General features: G+C 30.0%; 1 protein-coding gene across 1 annotated transcript; it reads left to right on the top strand.

The window, feature by feature from the left end:
• The first annotated feature begins 1084 nt into the window (after positions 1 to 1084).
• On the top strand, positions 1085 to 7519 carry LOC119688471 (phenoloxidase-activating factor 2-like). The gene is made up of 3 exons (XM_038103147.1): positions 1085 to 1256; positions 6070 to 6472; positions 6532 to 7519. Exons 2-3 carry the CDS (start codon positions 6083 to 6085, stop codon positions 7408 to 7410), a joined length of 1269 nt encoding a protein of 422 aa, XP_037959075.1. The 5' UTR covers positions 1085 to 1256; positions 6070 to 6082; the 3' UTR covers positions 7411 to 7519.
• The last annotated feature ends 6398 nt before the right edge of the window (positions 7520 to 13917 follow it).

The raw sequence follows: 13917 nt of genomic DNA, 5'->3' as shown, positions 1-13917 counted from the left end.
ATATTAATAGTGAGAGTATAAATTAAACATAAACTAATTAAGAAATTTGAATATTTCCTAAGACCACTGATGATAAGTATTGTGGTGTCAGTCAAAAATTTCAATAAATTAAATAAATTTTTGTCCTTGTCTTTTCTTTGCTATACAAATCCGTCCAATTTTGAAATAGTTTCTTTTCGTCTTAAAGACGCGTCACTCTTGGCAAGAAAAAATTAAGATTATAAATAATTTCTAAGCCTAATAAGTTCTAAGCCTGGCACTTGCAATCCAAACAAATTATATATGGACTATAAACTAATTAAATAAAATTCGATTATTTCCAAAGACTACTGATGAAGAGTACTTGGCAATACTCGAAACAGCGTTGTATGGTCAGCCAAATTTCAATAAATTAAAAAAAAAAAAATTTTTGTCTTTGTCCTTTCTTTGCTATTCGAATCCGTCTAACTTTTAAATAGTTTCTTTCGTCATAAAAAGACACGCCATTATCGGCAAGAAAAAATTAACCTTATAAATAATTTTGATTGAATGGTAAATGTTGAAATACAGCCTTTATATTTTGTTATTTTTTTAATTGTTAAAGTATTTAGTAAGTATTTCATAAAAATAAATTGGTTTGTTTCAATTGTGATTCCATAATTAATATTTTGTAATTGCAAGATTTTTACTTTTTGCTAACTTTGAAGTTGGTGTTAGTCGTTACATTTAAATTATAAATTTAAATCTATTTAATATTTAAAAGAAGAAAACTAGCGTAATAACATATGTCCAAATTTTTTAAAAAATTCAAAAGCAAAACCTTACAAAATCTCACAATTACACCACTTTCGAAGAAAATGGCTCATATATCTAAAAAGAGTTTTTACATAAAACTCTTATTTGTTTTATATAAAAACACATTTTTTTTTTAAATTCTAACACCAACTTATAAAAATTTTTTTTGTTATTATTCGAGATTGTAGGCTGGTGTAATTATTGCTGAAAATCTTCATCGAATTAATTCAGTTGTTGAATCGCTATTCAACCTTGCTCTCACGTTTAAGCAGCAGAGCCGGTGCTCAGTTATTGGTCTTTGCGCCGCAAATGCGCGGTGAGCTACGCTGATGGGAACTGAACAATTGCTATGTTAGTTGCCAAACAAGTAGTCAGTTCTTACGAGATCGTCTTGCCATTCGGACAAAATTAAATTCGAGTCAAGCTCTAAGCGTTCGTTGAGTTGTGGTACCGTGGTGCACAGTGTTTAAAATAATTATATGGTAAATATTATTGTAATTAATAATTTTAGGTTTTTTAATTTTTATATCATCAGTTCGCTAGTTCCAGACTTGTTTGCCAAAGGCAAACTATATTGAATTTTTCATATATTTTATGTTTTTTTGCAAGTTGATTCTAAACTAGTTTTGCGTTGACTTGATGCACTCATCCTCACATTGTAAATTTATTTTAGTTCTCGCAAGGTCGGCAAACTTATAGTCTATCAAGTACTTTCCGGTTTCCAAATCATTTTTTCCTACTACGTATGTATTATTCACATTTGCCGAATTTGAATTCTTGTTAGGGCATAAAAGTGTTTTAGCTCCGTCTAGTGAGTGAGTTCCATTATTCAAATCAATTTTTTTCATCGATCTATGTTATGTAAGTCAGCAAATTTAAATTCATCTCATTTATGTATAATCCAACCAAGACGTTACATATATGTACGTTTGTGTGTACATCATTAATTTTTGTGGTTCTCTGGATTCTATATATTCTTCTGAAGTGCACTTTTAATCGTTATCAATTGATTACTTGACCGCTGGCCGTAAATATAGATTAAACTTAAAACTGATCAATAAATAAATAATCATGCATGTTTATGCATTAATCATACAGAATTTATTTATGGGCAAAAATGTTAATTGGACGATTGGATGAGCAAATAAAATCTCTGTAAACAATAAATAAATTTCGAAATAAATCTAATAAAGCAACTCTAATATTTCTCACAAAAAAAGCACAAAATGTCATGACATTAAATCGGTGATTTTTTTTACATATTTCAATAATAAAATAATTACTTTAATTATTGAAGTAAGTACATGCGGAAAAAAAATTTAAATGAAAAATTAAAAATTGAGAAATAAATAAGAAAAATACGAAATGGTGAATCTTCAAGCGGTCCGCAAAATATCGATCTTTCAGAATTATATAATATCAAAGTAATTAAATTTGGTTTTCTATAAAAGTATTTATTGTAATTTTTTTTATACAATGTTCAATTGTGTAACTAATTCCAAAGAAAGAATAGATACCAACTTCTTTCGTTTTTAGTTAAGCAAGATGTCAGTTCGTTTGTTAATAACATTTAACTTTTACGTGACGTCATCGAAAAATTCATTTTTTATATGCATAATTGTTTAAATACGATATGCATAGAAGTTTTATTAAGAGAACCACAACAGTACTACGGAATAGGGATTATGACTCCTTAGCAAGTACGAGCAACAAATTTATTCCATTTAGATGAATTGTATGCAATCAATCTTGTAAGAGTACAATTTCTTCAATAGGAGCGGTAATTAACCCTAGTCAGACGGGAGAGGTACATTTGTAACTTTTACATTTTCAAATTGCAATAACTTTTTTTGCCTGAAATTTTAGAAGTTCTTTAGACTTTTCCTTTAGATGATATACTTAAGTTATTATAATTTTTGTTATATATTTTAATTTTGGAAAAATATCTTCCAAAACTTTCTAAGATATGAATCTGATTTGATTTCACTCTTCGTAAAGACAACTTAGGTACAATTGTACCTTCATGTATTTTGTAAGTTTGTTTAGTATTTTAAAAAGTGGAAAATAAAATTGAACGCAGAAAAGACTCGGGCAATTTTTATTACCAGGAAGCGCCGCCAAGCACCCAGAAAATTAAAGGTAGAAGAACAAGAAATAGAATGGGCCGAGAATGGGACTCTCAAATACCTAGGCATAACCTTTGATAACAAGCACTCCTGGAAAGCACATTTCAAGTCCAAACGAGCTCAAGCTGCCCTAATATTACACTCCCTTCACCCGCTCATCAGCAGCAAAAAGCTCAACATAAAGAATAGAGTTAGCATATTATTTGCATAATATTGCCTTAAGAAAACTGGTTAACGCCCCATGGTACGTAAGAGGAGCGGATATCCACAGAGATCTGAGAGTCGATTCAGTCGAAAAATACATTAAAGATCGTGCTCTGAAACTGTTCAATATAATTGACAGTCACAATAATCCAACTCTCAGCATCCTAAAAATACAGCGAAATTTGATAAACACAGGCAGATACAAAGACAGCAGATCCATCATATTATAAAGCCCCGTATTCAGTTATTCTTAGTGTGACTTAAAACTGTCCACAGATAAAATAGAGTAAAGGTGTTGATTCACCAACTCAGACATCTGAATATCAATATATATTTTGTAAGTTATTATTAGAAAAATGAAAATTCGCTGATATCGTCTTTCTTCGCAAGAAACACATATTGTATTAGAAATAGACTGTTTATCGCAAACTGGTTTCACGCAAACCTCTTATGACTTTCTAGTCTTTTTTTGCTTCCAACTCAGATATTGGGAAACATGACAGCTACCAACAATTGCTTTGGATCCACTTCTGTCATGAGATACTTTAGCACTAGTTCCTGGTTCTGGTGTCAGCAAAATACGTCCATTTCTACTGCGCTTCGAAGAAAATATTAACCCATTATTTTTTTGTTTGCGCTACGATTTTCAAGTGAAGCCATGCATAGCTGTTTGACAAAATCTACACTCTGCAAACTATAGTTAATATAAGATCCCAATCCAGTGGTATCAATCATGTTGTAGAACATTGCCAAAGACCAATGCAACGTTCATCATTTTGCTGTGTATTTACTCAACATTTTGTTCATCATATCGAGGCCACCTTTTGTAGTCACTTTTATGTATTTATCATAACAAAATTGAAAGGGGAAGATTTTTCATACTTTATATATGAAGGCACAATTGTATCTCTGTTGCCTCTTAACGTTGTAAGGTGTGCTAGTCCTACGCGGGTTAAACACACATCTGTGTATTTGTGATTATCAAGGAATTAAAAAAAAAAAAATAAAAACAATTATGTAAGAGTAATATATTTTTAATAGCAGTATTCGCTAGATCTGTTGTGAGATCTGTTTGTACTAAAGCTATTATGTATATAAGATTTGCAAAACAAAAAAAACGAAAAAATTTGAAGTTCTTCCATCAACTTTAACAATCGAAAGTATTTTGGGCAAGTCATATTTATTATACAGATATGGCTACGGAATGAATTATATTTCTTGGTATTTGTTGGAATAAAAATTTTTTGTGAACCATGAATCGCGTAGAATTCAAGAATATAGTTGCAACTTTCTTAAGCAAACATCGACGGAACAAGCAATATTGTTCATTTAAAATCACAGTTTGTTTAAAAGAATGTACTCTGTTCGAAAACTGTAAGCTAGGGTCTAGAGAGCTATGTACATATATAAGAGCTTCCGTTTAACAAAGCTTTCACTGTATTGAAATGTCAACTCTATAAAAATTATAATCATATGTTGCTTTTACGGTCGCATTATGTTTTATAATAGGTATTACTTTTCCGTTCACAGTAACATTTATTAGATGAAAGATGTTTATATTAGGAAGGATTATTAGAATTTGTAGCTGGAAGGCAATAATATGTTAAGTAGGAATATACAGAAACTACTACTACATGTAGTTGAATTTGCTTTGCGGTCCATATGATCAGTCTAACTTAGATCTAAGACAGCTTTGTGCTACCATGCATCAATACAGTTCAACATTTTTTTGCGTTGGATTAAATCTTACATGGATGTGGCACCTATGAGTTTCCCAAACAGAGTTCCATAGGGACACATTCGGAACATCTTACTTGTTTAGGTATAGTGTTAGTATTCGGTAAGCTGTTGTTGAAATCTTTATGTGAAAAACAATTAAATGTTTGAGTTTAAAAACAGTGTAAGTTTATTTTTATTTTATATTATAAAAACTATCTACATATGTTAAGGAATAAGTTACGACTAAAAACTGTACAGGTTGATGAAAGTTTATTGTTGTTTCGCCCAACTTAGTTCAGTTTAGACTTTTTTTGTAGACCGAAATGGTTTTAAACGCTTCCAGTTTTTTATGATAACATATTGGATCTAGTTCGTGATTCTTTGATTGAACTTAATAACCTACTTAACCAATTTTCTTTTAGAAACGTTGACAGTACAGATATTTTAATTTATTTAAATTTAACTTACTCATACCTTCCTCAAATTCACCCTGCAGCTAGTAACCCTGATTTGAAACAATATTCTTGCTGCCTAATAAATATAGCATAAAGTTAGGTCTCGTAATTTGGGAGAGGTTTTTGCAAGTGCGAATATGAAATGTTGGTTTTTTAATTGTTGATTAACTGCTAAAAAAAATTCTCCTTTGAATCGAGAAGTTTACTTTACAGATAATACATTTTTAGGGATGGGTGAATAATTTAACAAGATTTAACCATCACATAACACACGCGTCATCTGATGATGGCTGTAAAATAACGTTTAATACTTTATATAGACTGGATAGTTGCATTTAATATTAATTCTTGTTACGACGTATTGTACAAGCAAAGGTCAGCACTAAAAGTTACTAGAATTTTGTTCTTGAAAATCCATCTTGATTAATAGATGAAATAGCCACGGGTTAAGATACGTGCAGTCAACGATTCGTTTGTCTGGCAACTCGCAGTCATCGTTTCGGCTAAGGGCTAAGGACATATTAAAAATTCAAAACGATTTCAAAAAATTTGTTTTTCTTTCTATATTTTTGTTTTAGATACAATAAAAATTTTGATTTCAAATTAAACATATAGTGTTCTTAAAAGTTACAGTCCATTTCGGTTGTTTTGCAGAAAAGTAACCACAATTGAGGTTTATAGTACCATTAACTATAACAGTATTAAACTTTTGTAAATTACTTCATTGTATATTCCTTAAAGGTAATAAAAACTTTTTGATATTTTGTTTTTATTTTTTCTTTATTATACAGATTCTTAAGAACTATGGGTCAAGGATTTAAAACAGAATATTTCATTCTTATACTGTATGTTGCGGCATGTTGTGCCCAACAAACGCCTAGTCCTGCTATTCTTGATGACATTATTAGGGGCATATTTAACACATCTTCCGATAATAATACGCCGCCACCTGTAATATCACCCGTACCACCTAATGTAACTCCAACAGTACCTGTAATAAATCCAATACCACCTGTTGAGAAGCCGACGCCTTCGCCAACCTTATACAAATCGTGTGGAGTTGACAGAGAATGTGTACCACGTTTCCTTTGCAACGACAATAAAATAATTGAAGATGGTACCAATATTATTGATATTCGGCTTTTAGGTGAAGAGTGCTCTTATTTGGAAGTTTGTTGCGAAATATCTAACAAAGTAAAATGCATAGAAGTATCTCACCTTGAGGTGTTACTAATTTATTTGATTTTTTACAGACTACAGAGCCAATAATCAAACCGGTTCCACCAATTCAACATGAAGGGTGTGGATTCCGCAATCCTGATGGAGTTGGCTACAGAATAATTGGTGACAATGATAATGAAGCACAGTTTGGTGAATTTCCTTGGATGGTAGCGATTTTACGTGAAGAAGAAGCTGCTGCTGAAATTCTTAATTTATATGAATGTGGTGGTGCATTGGTAGCACCAACGGTGGTTGTAACTGCTGCTCACTGCGTTCTAAACAGAAAAGCGGAAACATTGATAGTCCGTGCAGGTGAATGGGACACACAACAACAAACAGAAATTATTCCTCATCAGAATCAGCGTGTAAAAGAGATTATAGTCCATGAGAATTATAAGAAGGGGCCATTACATAACGATATTGCAATACTGATAACAGAAAGTCCTTTTGAATGGGCGGAAAATGTTAGACCTATTTGTTTGCCCGATTCAAACATAAATTTCGATCATTCACTTTGTTATGCAACTGGCTGGGGAAAAGATAAATTTGGGCGAGAAGGACAATATCAAGTAATTCTAAAGAAAATAGATTTACCTGTGGTGCCACATAAGCAGTGTGAAGATGTTTTAAAAACAACACGTCTTGGCATGCATTTTAAACTTGATCAGAGTTTCATTTGTGCCGGTGGTGTAAAAGGTAAAGATACTTGCAAGGGTGATGGTGGTTCTCCTTTAGTGTGCCCTGTACCAGGTGTTAAGAATCGTTATTATCATGCTGGAATTGTTGCATGGGGCATCGGTTGCGGTGAAGACAAAATACCAGGAGTTTATGGTAATATTCCTTACCTAAGGCAATGGATTAATGAGAAATTAACATCTAGAGGAATTGATTTTAGATATTTTACTCCTTAAACTGAAATTATGTGTGTGTATTAATGTTTGACAAGGAGTTCTTACATATTTTTTTTAAAGCTTTAATAAAACTATTAGTTGTTTTTAATATATATAAAATAATGGGAAAGTATTTTGGTTTAATTTACTTTTATACTTTTTGGTAAATGTAATTTTACCCATGTGGTCTTCAATAGGAGGTTGAGAAAAATTTGGAAAATTTTTTATACCGTTAAAAAAGTTTTTTTTATATCGTTTAATGTGCATAATAGATCTTTTAAGTCGGGGTGCATTTATAGCCTATTATTTAATAATAATATCATTAAATTTTATTTTGCAGTAAACACGCTTTAAAAATAAATCAATAGATCTGAACCTGTGCAAAATTCCGTGTTATTGCCAGTAAATATTAGAATTGAAGGTAAAGTTGTATTACGATGGTTGAAAAAAAACATTAACCCCAGCAATGATGCGATTTTTAGTCTACAAAATATTTTTTTTTATAAAATGTTTAATTTGCAATTAAATTAATTTTATTTTAATTATATTATCTTTTCATTTTAATTTTTAAAATTTTGGAAAAAATTAAAAATAATTATTTACAGTAACCGTTAATATTTACTGGCAAGGTTCGTTTGTTTAATTACAGCTTCCCATCGCTTCCCATCAGTGAAACATTCACTTCTGTCTTTGTTGTTACAGCACGTTTCTTTAGATGTCTGTTCAATTCTTTCCACAAATATTTAATGGGGTTGAGATGGGAAGATTGGGGCAAATGCGACAATGTGTGTTTTGCATGATGCGCAAGTCACATACGCACATGATAAGCCGTAAGTTTTAGATCATGGTCATATTGTAAGCTAAACATGGCAGGTGAACTCAAGATTTCGACACTTTCTTTGACATTTCTTCTGAGGATGGCTATATAATGCCGTCAAAGAATTATAATTCGTCGACACTTGCAGCGGACATGCAGCTCCATATAAGCACCATGTTTCACAGATATAGCAGGGTTATTTTTTGTGCAGTTTGCTGTTTGCTTTACTCCAACCATTAGGCGACCATTAGATCGAAATACTTTAAATTTTCATTAATCCAAGAAGAGAAAATTGCTCCAAAAGTTGATTAGCTTGTTTAAATACTCATTTGCTTAAGGTAAATGCTTCTGATGGTTGACCTGGAAAATAAACGGTTGTCTTCTAGCAACACATCAACTATAATTGATTTCTTCTAGATACTTTCAACCGTTATGCGATAAATATCCTTGTCAAACTCTCGCTTAACTTCAGCTGCGATATGGGTTTAAGATATATTTGAGTTGACTTTCATCTTTCTTATTATTTTGCTGCATTTATGGTCGGTAAAACCTTTAGGTCAGTCTGTGTGCTTTTCATTTTGCAATGATGTCGCCCTTTTGGAAGGCTTCACAATGCTACGATTGATGTAGCGGCTTCTATCCATCATTTTCAACCGCTGAGACTCGGCGGTTTCTTTATGTATACTGCTCATTTTGTTCCAAATGGATTAAGTTTTTTAATACTTTAGCATTTTAGTATAGTTTTCCTGGAAAAAATTGTCAGGTGTCAAAACAGTTCATTAGAACTTAAATATGCCAATAATTTTGTTCAGCCTAATTTGTGGTTTATTAATTTTAAAAAATTAAATTTAAAAGATAGTATAGTAAAGTAAAATAAATTTAATTGCAAATTAAATATTTTAACTAAAAACAATTTTTGTTAATTAAAAATCACATCATTACCGAGCTAAAAACAGTGCTAAAAATCAATATGCATTCTGAGTGAATAATTATATATATCTTTAGAAACAAGAATTAAAATTTCTGACCGTCTATATAATAAAGAATGAATAGTGGATGCTGCTAAAATTTTTTCTTTGAATGGAATTAGAATAGGAACTATATGAGAACTCAAAACTACAAATATGAGTACAACTTTACATGTAAGAAATGTTGGAATGGAAAACATGAGAAAGACTTTAATGTATGGATAGAAGACCAAAATCAGAAATGGATTCCATTTGATACTAATGCCATAAAAAATAAAGGTTTGAAAATTCATGAAAAAATTCAGAATCAATTGCGGCCTACTTTAATGAATAATGTGTCCATTTCTACAAGTCATGGTTGGTTCGAAAGATTTAAATAAAAAAATTCTAAAATTAAGTAAATCAAGTATTAGCTAATGTAGAAGAAGCACAGAAACATCCATATATATATATAGAAATTTGATGAAATTATTTTAGGTAAGTCGTACAGTCCTGATCAGGTTTTTAATGTTGATAAAACTCTATTGTTTTGGAAGAAAATGTCTGATGTTCAAATCGTTATAAATTGGTATAATATTTAATTTATTGTTTTCGTTTAAAATTTAAATTAATTAAATTGAATTATAAATAAAATATTTATATTTTACTACATAGGGATTTACATCAGATTATAATCCAACTGAAGATATTTAGGTTGCAGTTGACACAATGATTCAAAATAAAGTTTGCTTAATTGGATGAATCTTGAAGTTTTCTTATGATGCAAAAAGATATCATTATTAAGATAGCAATTAAGATAGATATAATTATTAAGATAGCAATTAATAACACTAAAGTTTGTTAATACTCTTCCAAATTTGTTAGCAATTTAACGTAAAAGTCCATATGCAAATAAAAATATCATTCTAGTTGAAAATGAATGGGAGTTAGTAGATTAGTAGTAGGTTAGCAGAAATAAAATGATCTGGATTATCTGATAAATAGACATTAATTGAATTTCATAAATAAAGAAATATGATTAAAATAATAAATCCTATCATATCTCGAAAGGGTAAATAGGGACGAAGACGGATTTTATTAATATTTGAATATAATCCTATTGGGTTATTAGATTTCGTTCGATGTAAAAGTAAATGATGGATTAATAATATTGTAAAATAATAAGTAGTATAACAAAATAAAATAAAATAAAATAAAATAAAATAAAATAAAATAAAATAAAATAAAATAAAATAAAATAAAATAAAATAAAAAAAGTAAGAAATTAAGTTAATGTAGTATTGCCAATGCCGCTTCTTCTCCATACTCATGAAACGAGATTTATAACTAAACAAGGAATTGTAGATAAAACATGTGTAATACTGTAACTTCTCTGAAAGATATTTGCCCCTATACGTTAGGGACGAGTTCGTGGAGTAAAAGCATAAAAACTCTATTTACTTGGGAGTGCGTATATTTATATGATCAATAATAAATCCATTGTTAAATAAAAAATTAAGCACCATTTGCATGAAGTATTCATTATGATAACCCATAACTTAAAACTCGTTAAATATGTCTAGTTCTATTGAAAGTTATGAGTATATCAGCTGTGTAATATATTGGTAGGAAAAGGCAAGTTAAAATTTAAATAATTGGATTGAGTCACAATTGTGATCCAAGATTTCATTAAGATGATATATTATGAGGTGTTGGTAAGTGAATAAATTATTAAATATTTTAAATAATGGGTAATTATTTAATGGGTAATTAATAAGTTACTTGTTAATAATAATTTAATGTTAAAACCCAACAAATAAACCTTAATATCTCGAGAAGTAAGGTAAATATCTGACTCTACTACTGAATTGATATGCACAGAAATCTATATCATGCATTTGTAATTTTCTTTCATCTCCCTATTTTCTTAGCTTTTAGTCCTTTATGAGATGTTGACAATTCTATGTTCTATTTATCGATGTTTACAAATTTTTTGAACCCATATCGTTTCAGTTAGTATTGAAATTAGATGTCAAAACTCTTTGAAACTGTTGTTTTAATTATTTATTAATGAATAGTTAAATAAAGTGAAAGTATTGTGTCTCGCTGAAATCATGCTTATTAGAAAAATATACAAAAGGGTTTAGACGCATAGTCCACATCAATGCGGAAAACAAAAGTCACATTTCTATATTTGAACTCTGGCCACCTAGTGGAGAAGACTGATTCTAAGTGAATAAACAAAAGTGGGAACTCGACTGACAAAATACGACAGTTCAAACTATACAAGGTTGTATTGACATTTTTGTTCCCATAATAACTCCCGTGCTTTAATAAGTGCGGAAACCAACCAATGTTGAGAGATAGCATGGACACAGCCACAGTTTTTAATTGTAAAAAAGCTTAAAACTTTCGGAACTAGTTTGCGTGACAACGGTTTACTAGAAATCTTTAGATACTTCGGAGTTACCCGTTTAAAATGTCCAGATTTTGTGGTACTCAAGCACCTACAGGAGTAAGGATTTAAGAATTCGCTGGGTTTGTGTCAATATTAACAATATTATATATGAAATAAATGATTGACTTGGATAATTAATATAAACACGTTTGTGTGTAATATCTTTGACTTAATAAGGAAAACTGATGCACTTATGTCATTGGTGCTCTTAAACCCATTTACCTCCTACCAATTTACTACAAATAATTTATCTGAAACTAAAATAACTAAAATTATTTATTAAGAAAATGATAAGAAAACTTATTTAACATAAAGATTATAGCAGGCAACTATCGAACCAAGGTAATTTTAGTAAATGAATTACGCTGATTGACACGCCTGATTGGTTCTGGCTTCATTAAAAAATCACTGCTTTATTTGTAGCACCAAGAAAAAGGATAAACTTAAGCTCATGTTTTTCAAAGTAATTGTATCTGAATTCTGAAGAATTCCCAGAGTTTTTATGGATATTTGGACATTTTTATGGAAAATCTCGTAGCTATTAGAAAAACAAAAGAATAAGGACCGAGCAGTTCCAATACATTGTGCCATCCCGATTTAAGATCTGTTAAATTATGCCAATGGTTTAGGCGATCGGTGACGGCGAAATATTCAATTTTCAACTTAAACAATACATTTTGTTTCTTAAATGCGGATTAGAAAGTGAAAGCTCATATTGAAATTTTAAATTTTTCCTACTTATCTAAGGTGACTATATTGACTGGACTTCAATTTGCATTTAATCTGATTGTTGCTCATATTCCTATCGTCAAAATATCGGGAGTGTTAATATTAATAGTTAATATTTCAGTTAATGTTAAAGACAATAGTTGAAATCTTAGTCTATATAATTAGAGAGGGGCACACGTCGTATAGACCGTTCAAGTCCAAATTAAGTGACTTCTGAAATTGTATTTATTATTATTGTATTTATTATTGTTGTATTTATTATTATTGTGTTTATTATTATTGTATTTAAAAACAATTGACTAACAGCAATAATTCGGTATTTGCAGTTATATGGAAATATTTTTGGGTATCACTGTTTTTTTTACTTTATTATACCCATTTTCGTTAGCTAAGATTCTGTAAAAACAAATAGTAAAAGTCATGCATGCAGGTTCTATGTTCTATAAGATAGACTTTTAACTGATTTGCGAACAGAACCGCTAAAACTTATTGGCTTCAATATATATACACATCAGGGTACTGCATAATGCAGTTGGCCACGCGCCTGACATTTCCAAATTTGTGTGTTCTTCTTAAATACTTGGTGCGTAAAACCAATTGAGAATTATAATTTCCTTCGCGACATATTTGCAAATATTTTGCATAAATTGTGCACTTATTTCGCATATATTTTGTATTTATAATTCTTTTAAGATTCGAAAAGGTTCATATGTTCAAAGAAGACAAAACGCGATATCTGGATCTGTTCTTAACATATTTCAATAAATTTTAACATATCGAATATTCATTTAATAACAGATTCATTTAGACTATTAAAACTATTAGAATTCAAAAAAAATTAATATATTTTTAAATTTAAATTGTAATAAATTGTGTTTTTTGTATTTGTATAAGATAATTTCCAATTTGTGGTCTTTGTTTGAATAAAATTAGGTTTGTGTAGATTGAACGTATTCAATTTTGTAGAATTCAGTGTAAATTAACTTTTGTTGAATAACGAAAGTTAAAAAAGCGACGTCTGCGCTTTGAAAATATGGTTCTTGAGCTCCTCGGTTTGTATTTATTAGAAATGCGAATATAACCATTGACCAAAAAAGTCATCTATTGATGTTTTAGATGACATCAAAAACAGTGAGTGGCTGAACTAAATCAAAACTAATTTAATTTAGGAAATCATATTTGGAATTATTGTGTAGATAATTTATACATACAGTGCTCACTCGAGATTCTGAACCCTGAGTGAATTGAGCGTTTTACAATCATTTTTTTAAAAAAATTTTAAAAGTTGAACAAAGTTTCAAAAGATGCAAAAATTGTTAGACAAAATAGAAAAATTGATTTATAAAAAGTCGTTTAAACCGAAACAGATTGTAACCAATAATTATCGTCGAATAAGAGAACTGACCGTTAAAAGAATCAAAATTTAAATGACCACAATTTAAAAGTAGGTGAGTACAATCGTTTGAAATAAAATATGATGGAGAATATTTGTAGATATTGTGTGGAACCAAATAGTGTTAATGAAAAACAAACAGAAAAAAACCTGTATTAATACTCTTTTCTTCATATGAATTATC

The sequence above is a fragment of the Teleopsis dalmanni genome, chromosome X (genome assembly GCF_002237135.1).
Source record: "Teleopsis dalmanni isolate 2A chromosome X, ASM223713v2, whole genome shotgun sequence".
Taxonomy (NCBI): domain Eukaryota; kingdom Metazoa; phylum Arthropoda; class Insecta; order Diptera; family Diopsidae; genus Teleopsis; species Teleopsis dalmanni.
The sequence above is the reverse complement of the archived record's forward strand: the minus strand, read 5'-3'. Positions and strand labels throughout refer to the sequence as shown.

What these genes read in the sequence shown, in the direction of transcription:
- LOC119688471 (XM_038103147.1), top strand. Translation starts at nt 6,083, where the DNA reads ATGGGTCAAGGATTTAAAACAGAATATTTCATTCTTATACTGTATGTT. An exon ending in GTTGCGAAATATCTAACAAA is followed by an intron (nt 6,473 to 6,531) that starts GTAAAATGCATA and finishes GATTTTTTACAG; the next exon opens with ACTACAGAGCCAATAATCAA.